Genomic DNA, 14,133 nt, shown 5'->3' on the forward strand with positions numbered 1-14,133 from the left:
CCACCTCCAAGGTGCGTACATCATTGAAGTAGGTAATAAATTGTTGCCATTTTCCCAAAAAATGAGTCACCCCTGCCTCTGATGTTGTACTTGATTTTTTCAAGTTTTAAAAAGAACATTAAGTCTTTAAGCCAGACTGATATAGAGGGGGGTTGTGGAGAGGTCCAAGACAACAATATTCTGCGCTGAGCAAGTAACGATGCAAAGGCCACAACACTAGCTTGTTTATGGTTCAGAGGCTGACGCTGAGATGAAACACCAAAGATGGCAATTAAAGGACAGACATCCAGTTTGATTTTAAGAACGTCGGACATAGTTTCAAAGAAAGAGTTCCAAAAGTTCTGCAGTTTGGGACAGAGTGCAAACATATGACTCAAGTTACAGGGCGAAAGTTTGCATTTTTCACACATGTCAGGAACATTGGGATATATTTTAAACAGTTTACTCCTAGAGAGGTGAGCTCTGTGAACCATTTTAAATTGTATGAAACTAAGTCTAGCACAGGATGTGGTGGTACGTATATTATCTAATGCTCTACCCCAGTAATCATCCTCAAGCTCCAGGCCCAATTCCTCTTCCCAAGAACTAATGGTTTTGATATTGTAGAAATCGTCCTGTGACCAGATCGTTGCATATCTCTGTGAGATAATGCCACCCTTATGAGGATTCAGCTTGAACACCTCTTCCCATGCAGACTTTGTAGGTAAGGAGGGAAAACCAGCAAATAGGGAGGAGACACAATGCCTAATTTGAAAGAAACGGAATAGGTGAGACAGAGGCAGACTGAATGACGAAGACAATTAATGAAAATATCCTCAACGCATTTCAGACCCTTCTTTTCCCACAAAGAGAATGTGGATCTGTAAAGGAAGGGGGAAGGAGGTGGGTATTACATATTGGTGCCATGGTTGAGGCCGAGATAGATTTAAAAAGACGGCGAAACTGATAGAAAATTTTTAGAGAGGTACATACTATTGGATTATCCGTGTGTTGTGGAAAGGCTATAGGAAGGGAGGAGAACACCATAGCAGGGAGGGAGGTTGAAATACAAGACTTTGCTTCAAAGTGGCACCATGGAATAGAGGGGGCCTGCACCCAGAGCACCAGTTTCTGAATATTAGCAGCCCAATAATAATACATGAAATTGGGCAATGAGAGGCCACCACTTAGTCGATTCTTTTGAAGTGAAAATTTGGAAACCCTGGGAGGTTTTCCTGCCCATATGAAAGAGGAGATTAATTGGTCTATATTCTTGAAGAAAGATTTGGGTAAAAACAAAGGGATGGATTGAAAAAAGGTAGTGGAATTTTGGAAGAATGTTAATTTTTACCGTGTTTATTCTACCAAGAGGGGATAATGGTAGAGCTGCCCATCTTTGAAAGGCTGACTTCATGTATGAAATTAAGGGTGTAAAATTTGCCGCCATTAAGGCAGAATAGGAACAGGTGACATTAACTCCGAGATATTTGAATTTTGAATCCTCCAAATGAAAAGGTATTTCATTCTGTTTTATCTTTTGGCCAGATTGGTTTATGAGTAAGCATTCACTCTTTTGTAGGTTCAGTTTATACCTTGAAGATCTGTAACATAAAGTAGTAAGTCGTCAGCATACAGGGCTAGTTTATGGTCAATTCCTTTGCGAATTATACCCTGAAATACAGGAAGAGTTCTAAGTGTTAGCGAGACAGGCTCAATCACTATGGCAAAAAGTAAGGGAGACAGAAGACATCCCTGGCGCGTACCCCGTGACAAAGTAAAATAGTCAGATTTAGCATCGTTGGTATATATGGAAGCTTGTGGTTCCACATATAATAAACGGATCCATGATATCAGTCCATCCCCAAAGCCGAACCTCTTTAGCACTATAAAAAGATATTCCCATTCTATCCTATCAAACGCCTTTTCTGCGTCCAAAGAGATGACCACTTCAGAGGAGTCGCTGTTTTGTTTTGAATACAAAATACTAAGTAGAGTACGAATATTAGAAAAGGAATGTAGTACTTTTATGAATCCGGTTTGCTCCTCTGAAATAATGCTAGGAAGAATCTTGTCTAAACGAGAGGCCAAAAGTTTGGCTAAAATCTTGACATCAACATTGAGGAGGCTAATAGGTCTATACGAATTACATAATGTTGGGTCCTTCCCATCTTTGAGCAGTAGAGTTACAGATGCTTGTCTCAATGTTTGTGGCAACGTACCTAGTTCTAAGGATTCCTTGAATACAGCCAGAAGTAATGGGGCCAATGCAACATGAAATTTCTTATAAAATTCGGAAGGAAACCTGTCCGGGCCAGGTGATTTCTTAGAGTGCAATGAATTGATTGAGTTGATGATCTCATCTAAGGTGATGGGGCTGTCAAGTTCAGATGCCAATAAAGGGTCAACTCTGGGAAAATCAATATTTCTAAGAAAATGGTCCATGTTACCTGAATTGTCAGGAGCCCCAGCTGTGTATAAAGAGGAGTAAAAACTTTTAAAAGTTGAATTAATTTCTACAGGATCTGAGGTTAATGCACCACTGGACTGCATAATCTGAGTAATAGAGCACGAAGTCACTTGGCTACACAATTGGTGAGCCAACAACCGACCGACCTTATCTCCACATTCATAATAATTGCCACGCGTATGTAACAACAGCCTCTCCACCTCACCTGTTGATAACAAATCAAACTCCGCCTGCAAATTAAGCCTTTGTTTATGCAGCTCAGGGGTCAGGTTGAGAGCATATTGGTCGTCAATAGCTCGAATATTATCAGATAACTCTTTTTTCTTATTCTTGCGTTGCTTATTGGCATGAGCAGAATAAGAGATTATCTGTCCTCTTAAGAAGGCCTTTAGAGTTTCCCAATGTAAAGAGTAAGAGATTGAATCAGTTTGATTAGTAAGAAGAAAATCATCTATCGAAGTAGAAATATACTTGCAAAATGCTGAATCGGATAAAAGTAGAGAATTAAGCGTCCATGGTGGACGAAAGGCGCGATATGAAGGTAGAGGAATGTCAAGACTTAGAGGAACGTGGTCTGAAATAACAATTGGTAGATATTCAGTTTACAACCTGAGAAATAAGAGAATTATTAATAAAAAAGTAATCAATGCGAGAAAAAGATTTATGTACGTGAGGAAAAAAAAGAATATTTTCTCACTGTGGGTTAAAATACCTTCATGGATCAGTGTAACCATTCCGAACCATAAACTCAGAGAATACCTTTGCCATTGCAGAGGGAACCTTTGCAACAGTGCTAGATTTGTCCAAAACTGGGTCAGTAACACAATTTAAATCTCCCCCAAATATCAAGAGATGTGTGTTCAAAGCAGGAATCTTTGACAACAAATTCTGAGCAAAAGGAGCATTATCAAGATTCGGGGCATATACATTCACCAAAACTACTGGCGTTTTCCCTTCCACAAGCACATATCTACCATTTACATCAGAAATAACGTTATCAAAGGAAAAGAGCACAGTCTTACTTGTCAGGATAGAAACTCCCCTGGACCTGGAATCAAAATTGGAGTAGAACATATGCGATGACCAGCGAGCTTGGAGTCTGCGTTGATCCCTGAGACAGAGATGAGTTTCCTGAAGAAATGCAACATCAAGTTTTTGTAGTTTTAAATGTGTCAAAATCTTGGATCTTTTAATGGGACCATTCAGACCTTTCACATTCCAGCTTAGGAATCTGAACGAGCTTTGGGTATTTTCCATCAATTTAGATTAGTACAGAATGGAGTACAGAGAGGTTGATATCAATAGGAAAAAAAAAACAACGAAGGAAAAAAATAAATAAATAAATAAATAAAAATAATAATAATAAAAAAACTCACACACATCTGCATCCAATCTCTCACACACACTCACAACCACAGTATATAAGAGACTGTTCTAAGACTATGACTTTGCAAAGTTTTACATGAGTTTTCCGTATACCAAGCATTTGTTATCGGTTCATGTGTTGTTGTTTTGGTCTTGTTCTCGCACTCATTCTTGATTCTGGTTTCGCCTCATTTATGCCTGTTTGCCAATTGCCTGACCCATTCTCTGTTTTTTGACCATGCTATTGTCTGATGTTTTGGATTTGTCTGCCTGCCTCTCTTTAAGTAAAAGCTCTTATCTGCACTGAGTAAAAGCTCTTATCTGCACTTGCATCCATCCTTGTGTCCTTTACGTTTATTATGTGACTGAATACTTCGCCTACAACTTGGAAGCAGCAGGAGAGCATTACGCCGGGATCGCTATACCAGCCTTTGATTCTGTGCGTTTCCCCCAGTGGTACCCCCTGGGAGTACCAGCTTCCTTCGACGTTTTTGAGGTATGTCCCGAAGGTTATATACTCCAATGCCAGTTTTATTTTACAAGCCTGGAGGACCCTAAGCCCTGAGAGGAGCAGTGGCTGGGATTCGTGCTGTCTCGACTCACTTGCCCAGTTCGCAATTGGGCCGAGTTCCTGATTTCTACGGGGGCCAGTGAGCTTAGCCATGTAAGCCAGTTGGTTAAACTTTTAGCTCAGGTGTTCGTACGTCCAGGGCACAAACCTGACCTTGAAAAAATGTTAGGAAGGCCTAGTCTAACGGATGAGCCCTCTCAGACTTTTATCTCATATTACGAGAGGGAACTGGCCAACAGGAAGGTCTCTACAGCTCTGCTTCAACCCCCAGCTGACAGGGCAGTGGTGGGGGTGACCCAGACCTGCAAGACCGAGGGCTGCTGTAAAGAAGCCCAGCTAGAATGTCCCACATGCAGGAAACTTGGGGTCCATCGATCATATTTCTGCACTCCAGCTGGAGGTCAACATGGCGACCTCATCTCTAGAGCTCCAACCTGAGACCCACAAGGTGGTCTCAGCTCCAGAGCACCAGTTGGAGGTCCACGTGGTGACCTCCTCCCCAAAGCCCCAGCACAAGATCCATGACGTTATCTTATCTCCAGAGCTTGACCCTGAGACCCATGAGGTGGTCTCAACTGCCGAGCTCCAGCCGGAGGTCAACGTGACAACCTCCTCCCCAGAGCTCCAGTATGAGACCCATGAGATGGTCTCCTATACAGAGCTCCAGCCAGAGGTCAACGTGGCAACCTCTGCTCCCGAGCTACAGCTTGAGATCCACAAGGTGGTCTCACCTGCAGAGCTCTAGCATGAAACGCATGAGGCGGTCTCATCCCCAGAGCTCCAGCATGAGACTCACGAGGCGGTCTAATCCCCAGAGCTCCAGTATAAAGTCTAGATCCTGCTAGAGGTCAACCAGGTGACCTCCCAACCATGTTCCTGTCTGAGGTCGAAGAGGCGACCTCTCCAGCCAAGTTGCTCTCCGAGGTTGAGGAGGCGACCTCCCCAGCCAAATTCCTGTCCAAGGTCAAAGAGACGGCCTCTCCAGCCAATTTCCTGTCCGAGATCGAAGAGATGACCTCTCAAACCAAGCTCCTGTCTGAGGTCGAGGAGATGACCTTTCAAACCAAGTTCCTGTCTGAGGTCGAAGAGATGGCCTCTGAAGTCAAGTATCTGTCCGAAGTTGAAGAGACGGCCTCCAAAGTCAAGTTTCTGTCCGAGGTCGAAGAGATGGCCTCCCAAGCCTAGTTCCTGTCCCAGGTCGATCAGGTGACCTCCCACGCCAAGTTCCTGTCCAAGGTCGACGAGGCGACCTCCCACGCCAAGTTCCTGTCCGAGGTCGACGATGTGACCTTCCACGCCAATTTCCAGACTGAAAATGATGCCACGACCACCCAACTTCTCCTCATGCCTGAAACCAACATCACAACCATCCAAGTTATGCTCACCCCTGAGTCTGTTGACATGACCAACCAGGTTCTGCTCACGCCTGAAGGAGCAAGGTGATGGACTTGGAACAAGACGTACTGGACACTGAGCAACTTGTTGTTGCTTTCGTTAGTGTTTGTTAGTGTTCTTTAGTGTTCTTTCGTTAGAATTCATTAGTCTTCTTCTTCTTCTTCTTCTTCTTCTTCTTCTTCTACTACTCTTATGTCTATGGTAGCCCATATAACCGCTTACAGGAAAGTTATGAAATTTGGCACACAGTCTCAACATTGACCAGTGCAATTTTGGAGTCTCTATCTCAAACCCTCTAGCGCCACCAACAGTAAAGGGAAATATGTATTCTGACACTTGTTTATTTGAATAGCTTACCTATTTAACTACTTTGTAGTTACAGCACAAATAAAAATCATAATACACTACTTTCACAGTTTGAAATATGCCTTATGACTTTTAAGTTGCATGTAGTCTTTAAATATCAGATACTAACAGCTAATCAGCAATGTACTTACATGAACACAAAGGGAAATCCTCAGTGACCTGTGATATACTATATAAGCTCAGACGTGTTGAACGCTTAGATATTCACATGGAACCTTTTCTTGCAAATATTAATGCAGTTAATTTTAATTGTAATAAGGTACAGTATGCTTCTCAGTTTAATAATGAATTGTTTCAGTAATTAAGCATAAATTTGTATTATAATATTATTGTCATTAATTTAAATTTTTAATTTTTTTATAATAATGAGAGTAGAGTATTGGTAATAACATTTCTGTGGATAAAATGTCAATGTATAATGTATAAAATTCTCTGTTCTTTCATTTCAGTTCAAGACAATGACATCAAAGTTTTTGAGTGTAATGGAAAATGATACTCTTCTTTATTTCTCCATGTTTGAAAACTTGGGCCACTTTCGATACCTTTACTTCATTTTAGGATCTCTGCTATACTGTACTATCGTATTCTTCAATGTCAATATTATTCTTGTAATATTTATAGAATCTCCTTTGCACCAGCCTATGTACATTTTGATAGCATGTTTATCAATTAATTCTCTTTACGGCACTGCTGGCTTCTTTCCAAGATTACTAACTGATTTGTTATTATATTCTCATTCAATTACTCGTTCTGGATGTCATGTACAAACATTTGTCATTTATACATATGCATCATGTGAATTTACAATCTTAACATTAATGGCATATGACAGATTTGTTGCTATATGTAAACCATTGCAATACCACAGCATTATGACACCCAGGGTGCTTACTCTTATGGTAGCTATGTCTGGGATTTATCCAATGCTTTCTATTGGTCTTGGGACCATTTTCACTGCTAGACTAAGATTGTGTGGTAATGACTTAAGAAAACTGTATTGCCATAACTGGATCATTGCAAAGCTCTCTTGTGAAAATACTACTTTTGACAACATTTATGGTTTTGCTGTACTAATAACTACAGTTTTTATCCCATTTAGTTTCATTTTGTATTCTTATATTAAAATTATTATGATTTGTCAGAAATCTTCAAAAGAATTAAAGAGCAAAGCTTATCATACTTGCCTTCCTCATCTAGTGACTTTTCTTAACTACTCAATTACCATTTTCTGTGAAATGGCCTTTAGCCGTGTTGAAAATTTACCTCCAGTAATAGCTATAATTCTGTCATTAGAGTTTCTGATTATACCTCCCCTGCTAAATCCTGTTGTTTATGGCCTTAATTTTCCTGAAGTTCGCAGAAAAATTCAACATCATCTAATTTTTTTTTTTGTAAAAAAAAAAAAAAAAAGTACTGCTCCTCTACATGCAGGCTGAACCTTTTGCCATGCTATCATATATTGAGTAGCTACCATGGTTTACTAATATCAGGAAATATGTTTGATCTTAAATAAATATACTGTCATAGATACAAAATGAATATGTCCCATTCTTAATTCTGACCTATAATTAATGCATATACTCTACTTGTCATATCTCCGCAAACCAGCAAATTCATTTCCCAGAATGCACCATGGCTGACAAAAGCTACACTTCCCAAACACACACGTTCACCAGCTCCAGAGTTCTAATTAGATCCACCTGACTCCAATTACACACACACTACTCCTTTTAAGAGACTCTCATACACTCATCTAGTTGCGAAGTATACGCTCAGTTGCCTTGTATCTCTGTCCAAACCAAGTCTTATATTGTGTTGGTTTATTCTGGTTTTCGACCTCGTCTCTTTGCTCTGCCTTTTTTGTACTGTTTGCCTGACCTCTGCCTGTTCCTGTGGCCTTGTTGTTTTATTAAATTGCCATACCTGCACTTGCTTCTGTCTGTGCCTCCATTACGTGACAGTACTATGATATTAAAATGCCTTTATTCATTCAGAAACTTTCAGTCATAAATTTGTTGTTTTATTTCTTTCACTGTTAATGCCAACATTCTATTAACAGTTTCCCAGTCTTTCCCCATACTTTATTACCAAGCATTAATTTTTATTTTATTTTATGCTTTACAACAGTTAAATTATAAATATAGGAAAATAAATGGACATGAGCTTACTAGATCTTCAGTATAATGCCCAAAGGTGAAGAAATGTTTGCAGAATTATTTTTAATTGCATCAGTTATAAAAAAAAAAAAATAGATAGTGACATTATGAATACCAGAAAGTTAAATAAATGTAATGCTTCCCCGTGACCCTGAAAAAGGATAAGCGGTATAGAAGATGGATGGATGGATGGATGATATTTTGTCCAAGTTAAGCTGGAGAACTTTGTTTTTTAAAGCTTTAAAAGAGTAATATTCTTTCTTTAAATTTTCTGTTTTTATTGTAGACTTTTTATTGTCTCTTTTTTAACAAGCTATGTCATCATTTCACTAATAAGACCAGAAATGTCATAGTCCAGCCAGATCCTGTCTACTTTCCTGTGTTCCAGTGTTTTCTCTCCCTCTTGCTTCTGTGTGTGTGTGTGCGTGTGTGTGAGTATGCGCAGCACTCCAGTTCACTCCTTGTTTGATTGAAGATTGATCTCACTTGGTCAACCAACTAATCTCCCTGGCTATCAGGATGGATAACCCCGTGCGGAAGCGGGTCAAAGAGCGATCCAGCCAACCCCAGGCACCTTTCATCTACAGTTCTCTTCTCTGTTCATCTGCCAATCCTGCCCGTGAGCCTCAGCCTCATCCCAGAATTCTGGCACCGAACTCTGAATCACCTGGGGAAGACAAACATACTAACACACACAACCACTCAAGGAGAGGTGTGACTTACAGTTCTCCATGTAGTCTGAGATTCAGGATTAACCAGTAACTTGCTACTTGAGTAGTCTTCTCATTGGATACTTTTGGATACTCTTACTCAAGTAATTATTAACATTATTACTTTTACTGATACTTTAGTAATTATTTTTATAAGCAGTTTTACTTATACTTGTGTAAAATTTGGTGGCTACTCTACCCACCTCTGCATCTGTCTCTACTCACTTACGTGACAGTTTATTTCCACCCAGACATCCTTACCTGATGAACCAGTTAACAGGAAGCCATATTAACAGTGAAATTTTTAATCTTTAAATTGACAAATAATTTCCATAACAGAGTATTGGATACAAAACAGGGAATCTAAACTTGGAAGGACATTACAAGTGGGATTAGAAAGAAAGAAAAAAAAAGAAATAAACTAAATATAATTAATGTTAAAAGGCCTGGGGTAATTAATAACAAAAGGAGAACAACATGAGTAAATATGCAGATAAACTATACAATGAGTTATAGATCTAAAGAAACAATAATACCAAGATTGTTACAAATAGTCAACGTTTTAATAGCTTTTTTTTTTTTCCTCAGATGAACTAATAAGATTCAGATACTGCTCAAACTTCTTATAAAAGGCTATGTATGAAGGCTTAGAGTGGAACTTTTCATTTATGAATATGAAATTAAATAAGATTATATTTATTATATAATAATTCTGTTCACTGGCTTTGTCATGATCAAGAAACACAATCACTATATATTTCCACAATAGAGAGAAATCAGTAAAAATCGTGCACTATATCTCTTGCCATAGTCTTTTAAAATACAGACGGAAATACCCAAATGAGTTATCCACATACCGTTGCTTATATACACTCACTGAACACTTTATTAGGAACACCTGTATACCTAAACATTCATGGAATTATCTATTCAGCCAATTGTGTAGCAGCAGTGCAATACATAATATCATGCAGATATGGGCCAGCAGCTTCAGCTAATGTTCACATTAACCATCAGAATGGGGGAAAAAAATCATCGGAGTGATTCTGACGATGCCATGAATATTGGTGCCAGATGGGCTGGTTTGAGTATTTCGATCACTGTTGATCTCCTGAGATTTTCACTCACAACAGTCTCTAGAGTTAGAATGGTACAATAAAGAAAAAACATCCAGTGAGGAGCAGTTAAGTGAAGAGAAACACCTTGTTAATGTGAGAGGTCAGTGTAGAATTGTCAGACTGGTTTGAGCTAACTGAAAGTCTACAGTAACTCAGATAAATAATCTGCACAATTGTGGTGAGCAGAAAAGCATTTTAGAATGCAGAACACATTGAACCCTGAGGCAGAAGGGCTACAACAGCAGCAGACCATGTTGGATTCCACTTCTTTCAGACAAGAACAGAAAGCCGAGGCTGCAGTGGGTAAAGGGTCACCAAAACTGGACAGCTGAAGACTGCAAAAATGTAGCTTGGTCTGATGAATCTCGATTTCTACTGTGGCACACAGATGGTAGGGTCATAATTTTGCACCAACAGCATAAAATCCATGGACCCAACAGTCCAGGCTGGTGGAAGTGGCACAATGGTGTGGAAAATGTTATCTTGGCACACTTCGGGCCCATTGATACTAATTAATCATCTCTTGAATGCCACAGCCTATTTGAGTATTATTGCCAAACATGTGCATCCCTTCATTGCCACAATTTACCCATGTTCTAGTTGCTACTTCCAGCATGATAATGCACCGTCACAAAACAAAAGTCATCTAAAACTGATTTCATGAATGTGACAATGAGTTCAATGTTTTTCAGTGTCCTTCCCAGTCACCAGATCTGAATCCAATAGCACACCTTTGGGATGTGGTAGAATGGGAGAGGCAACTGACAAATCTGCAGGAATTGCATGATGCAATCATGTCAGCATGGACAAGAATCAAAGGAATGTTTCCAATAGCTTGTGGAATCCATGCCACAAAGAATTGATGCTGTTTTGAGAGCAAAGGGAGGACCTGCCCAGTATTAGTATCGTGTTCCTAATAAAGTGTTTGGTGAGTGTAGTATACATTGATCAGCTATAAAATTAATATCACCTGCCTAATATTGTGCAGGTCCTCTGTGTGCTGCCAAAACAGCTCTGACCCCATCAAGACATGGACTCCACAAGACCTCTGAATGTGTGCTGTGGTATCTGGCACCAATACATTAGTAACAGATCCTTTAAGTCCTGTAAGTTGCAAGGTGGGGCCCTGATGGATCAGATTTTTAAATGCACGAATGAGACTTGTCCAGCACATCCCACAAATGCTCAATCAGATTGAGATCTAGGGAATTTGGAGGCCAAGTCAACGCCTTGATCTTTGTCTCATGTTCCTCAAACCATTCCTGAACAATGTTTGCATTATCTCACTGAAAGAGACCACTGTCACTAGGCATCACACTTCCTCCCCTGGCTTGCCTTCTTCCCATAGTGCATCCTGGTGTCATTTCTTCCCCAGGTAAGTGATGCACACACACCAGCCCATCAACATGATGTAAAAAAAAAAATGTGATTCATCAGACCAGGCCACCTTCTTCCATTGCTCCATGGTCCAGTTCTGATGCTCACGTGCCCATTGTAGGTGCTTTCGGTTTTGGACAGGGATCAACATTGGAAATCGGACCTGTCTGCTGCTACACAGCCCCATATGCTGCAAGCTGAGATGCACTTTGTTCTGTTACCTTATCATCATAGACAGCATGAACTTTTTCAGCAATTTGTCTTACATTAGTTCTTCTGTGGGATTGGACCAGAAAGGCTAGCCATCACTCCCCATGCACATCACTGAATCTTGGGTGCTCATGACCCTGTCAATGGTTCACCAGTAGTCCTTCCTTGGACCACTTTTGGTTGGTATTAACTACTACATACCAGAAACACACCACAAGACCTTCTGTTTTGGAGATGCTCTGACCCAATCATCTAGCCATCACAATTATTATTACAATAAAAATGTGCAGAGGAGTCAAGACCTATGAGCATTGCAAAATATTAATACTTGTTTACTTTGATGTACTCTTTGATGTGCAAGTGTGTCTGACCAGCAGAGAAGCCCAATGGCAAAGAAAGAATAATTCCTGAATGTTTGAAACTAGTTGTGTAGTATCTACCTATTAACAACTAATCTTTAATATAATTGCTTATTTCCATTCCATTGGAGAATGTTTTAAATATGTTTGTGTTCACTCTCTCTGGATTAAATATGACAATGGAGGGAAGATATGCATTATTTTCCTTGACTATATTGCTTTATCATTTTATCTTGTTGTGTAACAATACTATATTTTTGCATTGCCTCAGATAAGTAGCTTCATGAGCCTGTGTACATATTTTTGTGCAATTTGTGTATAAATACACTATATGGCACTTCTGGCTTCTACCCTAAATTCATGTATGACTTACTGTCCCCATTTCATGTTATTTCATATGCAGGATGTCCTACTCAGGTTTTTGTTATTTATTCTTCTGCTTTGTGTGATTTTTCAACTTTAACAGTAATGGCCTATGACAGGTATGTTGCAATATTTAAACCATTAGAATAACATTCAGAAATGACAAATCAAAAAATTGTAAAATTTATAATTTTTTGTTGTCTTCCACCAATTATTTGCATGTCTGTTGTAGTCATATTAGCATCCAGACTGACCTTATGTGGCTCAACTATTGAAAAGCTTTATTCAGTAGTGCCCATGACCCTGTTGCAGTTGCTAAACTGGCCTGTTCCACTACAACAGTAAATAATGTAATTGGATACACAGTTATATTAACATATTTTGGACATGCAGTACTGATTACATTCTCATATATTCACTTGATTAAAAATTGCAGGAAGTCAAAGGAGAGCACATATAAATTCATGCAGACTTTTGTGCCACACTTAGTGGCACTGTTGAACATCACCATTGCATTATTGTTTGATGTCTTTTACAGTCGATATGGTTCAAATTCATTCCCTCAATCTTTGTGAAATTTCATGGCACTGGATGCCATCTTTATACTCCTATTTTAAATCCCTTTGTCTATGGATTAAAATTAACTAAAATACAGAAGCAAGTAATGAGATTGTTCCTGAGAAACAGCTGTTTAAAACGGAAATAGTTTTGTTATCATGGAATATTTGAGCATGCCTTGTTATTACTGTATCTCCAATTAAACTGTTATATGTCTGAATTCTATAATATTTATACATAGACCATTTATCTGAATTTATCTGAGCCAATTTATCTGAGGGAATTGCCCCAGTTTTCAGGAGTAGCCTTCACATATAGCCTGCCTTGTACTACCCTAGGTTCGGGATCAGTAAGTGTGGGTTATGTTTACAGCAATAAGTAGTCTAGTAGCAGACATTGTATGAGGTTCTTTCATTCATATTGTTTTAATTATAGTTTCACTGGATGTTGTCCTCCATTCGTTTGCTTATACACGTTGGATGTGAGAATCATCCATCACTACATGGTATGTATGGTCTATTTTTTAAAGGGGTCATAACATGATTTTTAACGTTTTCCTTCTGTTTGGGAATGTAATGTATCTGTTTGTGCATGTGTAAGCTCTGCAAAGTCCTAAAACTCATGTTTTTCCCAAAAGGGAGTCAGCTGCCTCATATGATATAAGTGGCTTGGTAAAATGTATGTGTAGCATAATGAGAACTTAGGACTTCTTTTTTTAAGTTTCCAGTGCTTTAAGTGATTTATACTTAAACAATCAAGATGACAAACACTGCCACAGTCTAAAAAGGAATTATAAAATAACTTTTTCTTGGCAATTGGCAATGTTTCACTTGTGTATTATGCATGCTTATTTGCTTTTACTGCTTATGGTCTGTACTGTAATCTAAACTGTATTGCCCCCACTAGATGTTCATTATGTCTTTGTATATTAGTTGTATTCGTTTGAGAATGTACATTTGAGCATATGATTTCATTTTCTTACAGTTGCTGATGGACACATTGTATTAATTGACCCTTCTGCAACAGCACATCCTGCCACAATTCAAAGTGATTATTGTCTTCAGGTATTGTTTCTGTTTGCTTGACCAAACATCATTAGTAATTTGCACTGTAGGATGAAGATGAAAAGACCACATCTG

At 39.1% G+C, this 14,133-nt stretch overlaps 1 protein-coding gene and 1 pseudogene across 1 annotated transcript; both read left to right on the forward strand.

Moving 5' to 3' along the window:
* Window positions 1-6,625: 6,625 nt before the first annotated feature.
* LOC124626007 (olfactory receptor 51L1-like) lies at window positions 6,626-10,459 on the forward strand. The gene is made up of 3 exons (XM_047161554.2): window positions 6,626-7,534; window positions 10,143-10,227; window positions 10,314-10,459. The coding sequence occupies exons 1-3, from the start codon at window positions 6,626-6,628 to the stop codon at window positions 10,457-10,459; spliced, it is 1,140 nt and encodes a 379-aa protein (XP_047017510.2).
* A 95-nt stretch (window positions 10,460-10,554) lies between these two features.
* LOC108277578 (olfactory receptor 1D2-like) lies at window positions 10,555-13,142 on the forward strand (annotated as a pseudogene).
* Window positions 13,143-14,133: the final 991 nt, after the last annotated feature.

This window comes from Ictalurus punctatus, chromosome 17 (genome assembly GCF_001660625.3).
Source record: "Ictalurus punctatus breed USDA103 chromosome 17, Coco_2.0, whole genome shotgun sequence".
Taxonomy (NCBI): Eukaryota; Metazoa; Chordata; class Actinopteri; order Siluriformes; family Ictaluridae; genus Ictalurus; species Ictalurus punctatus.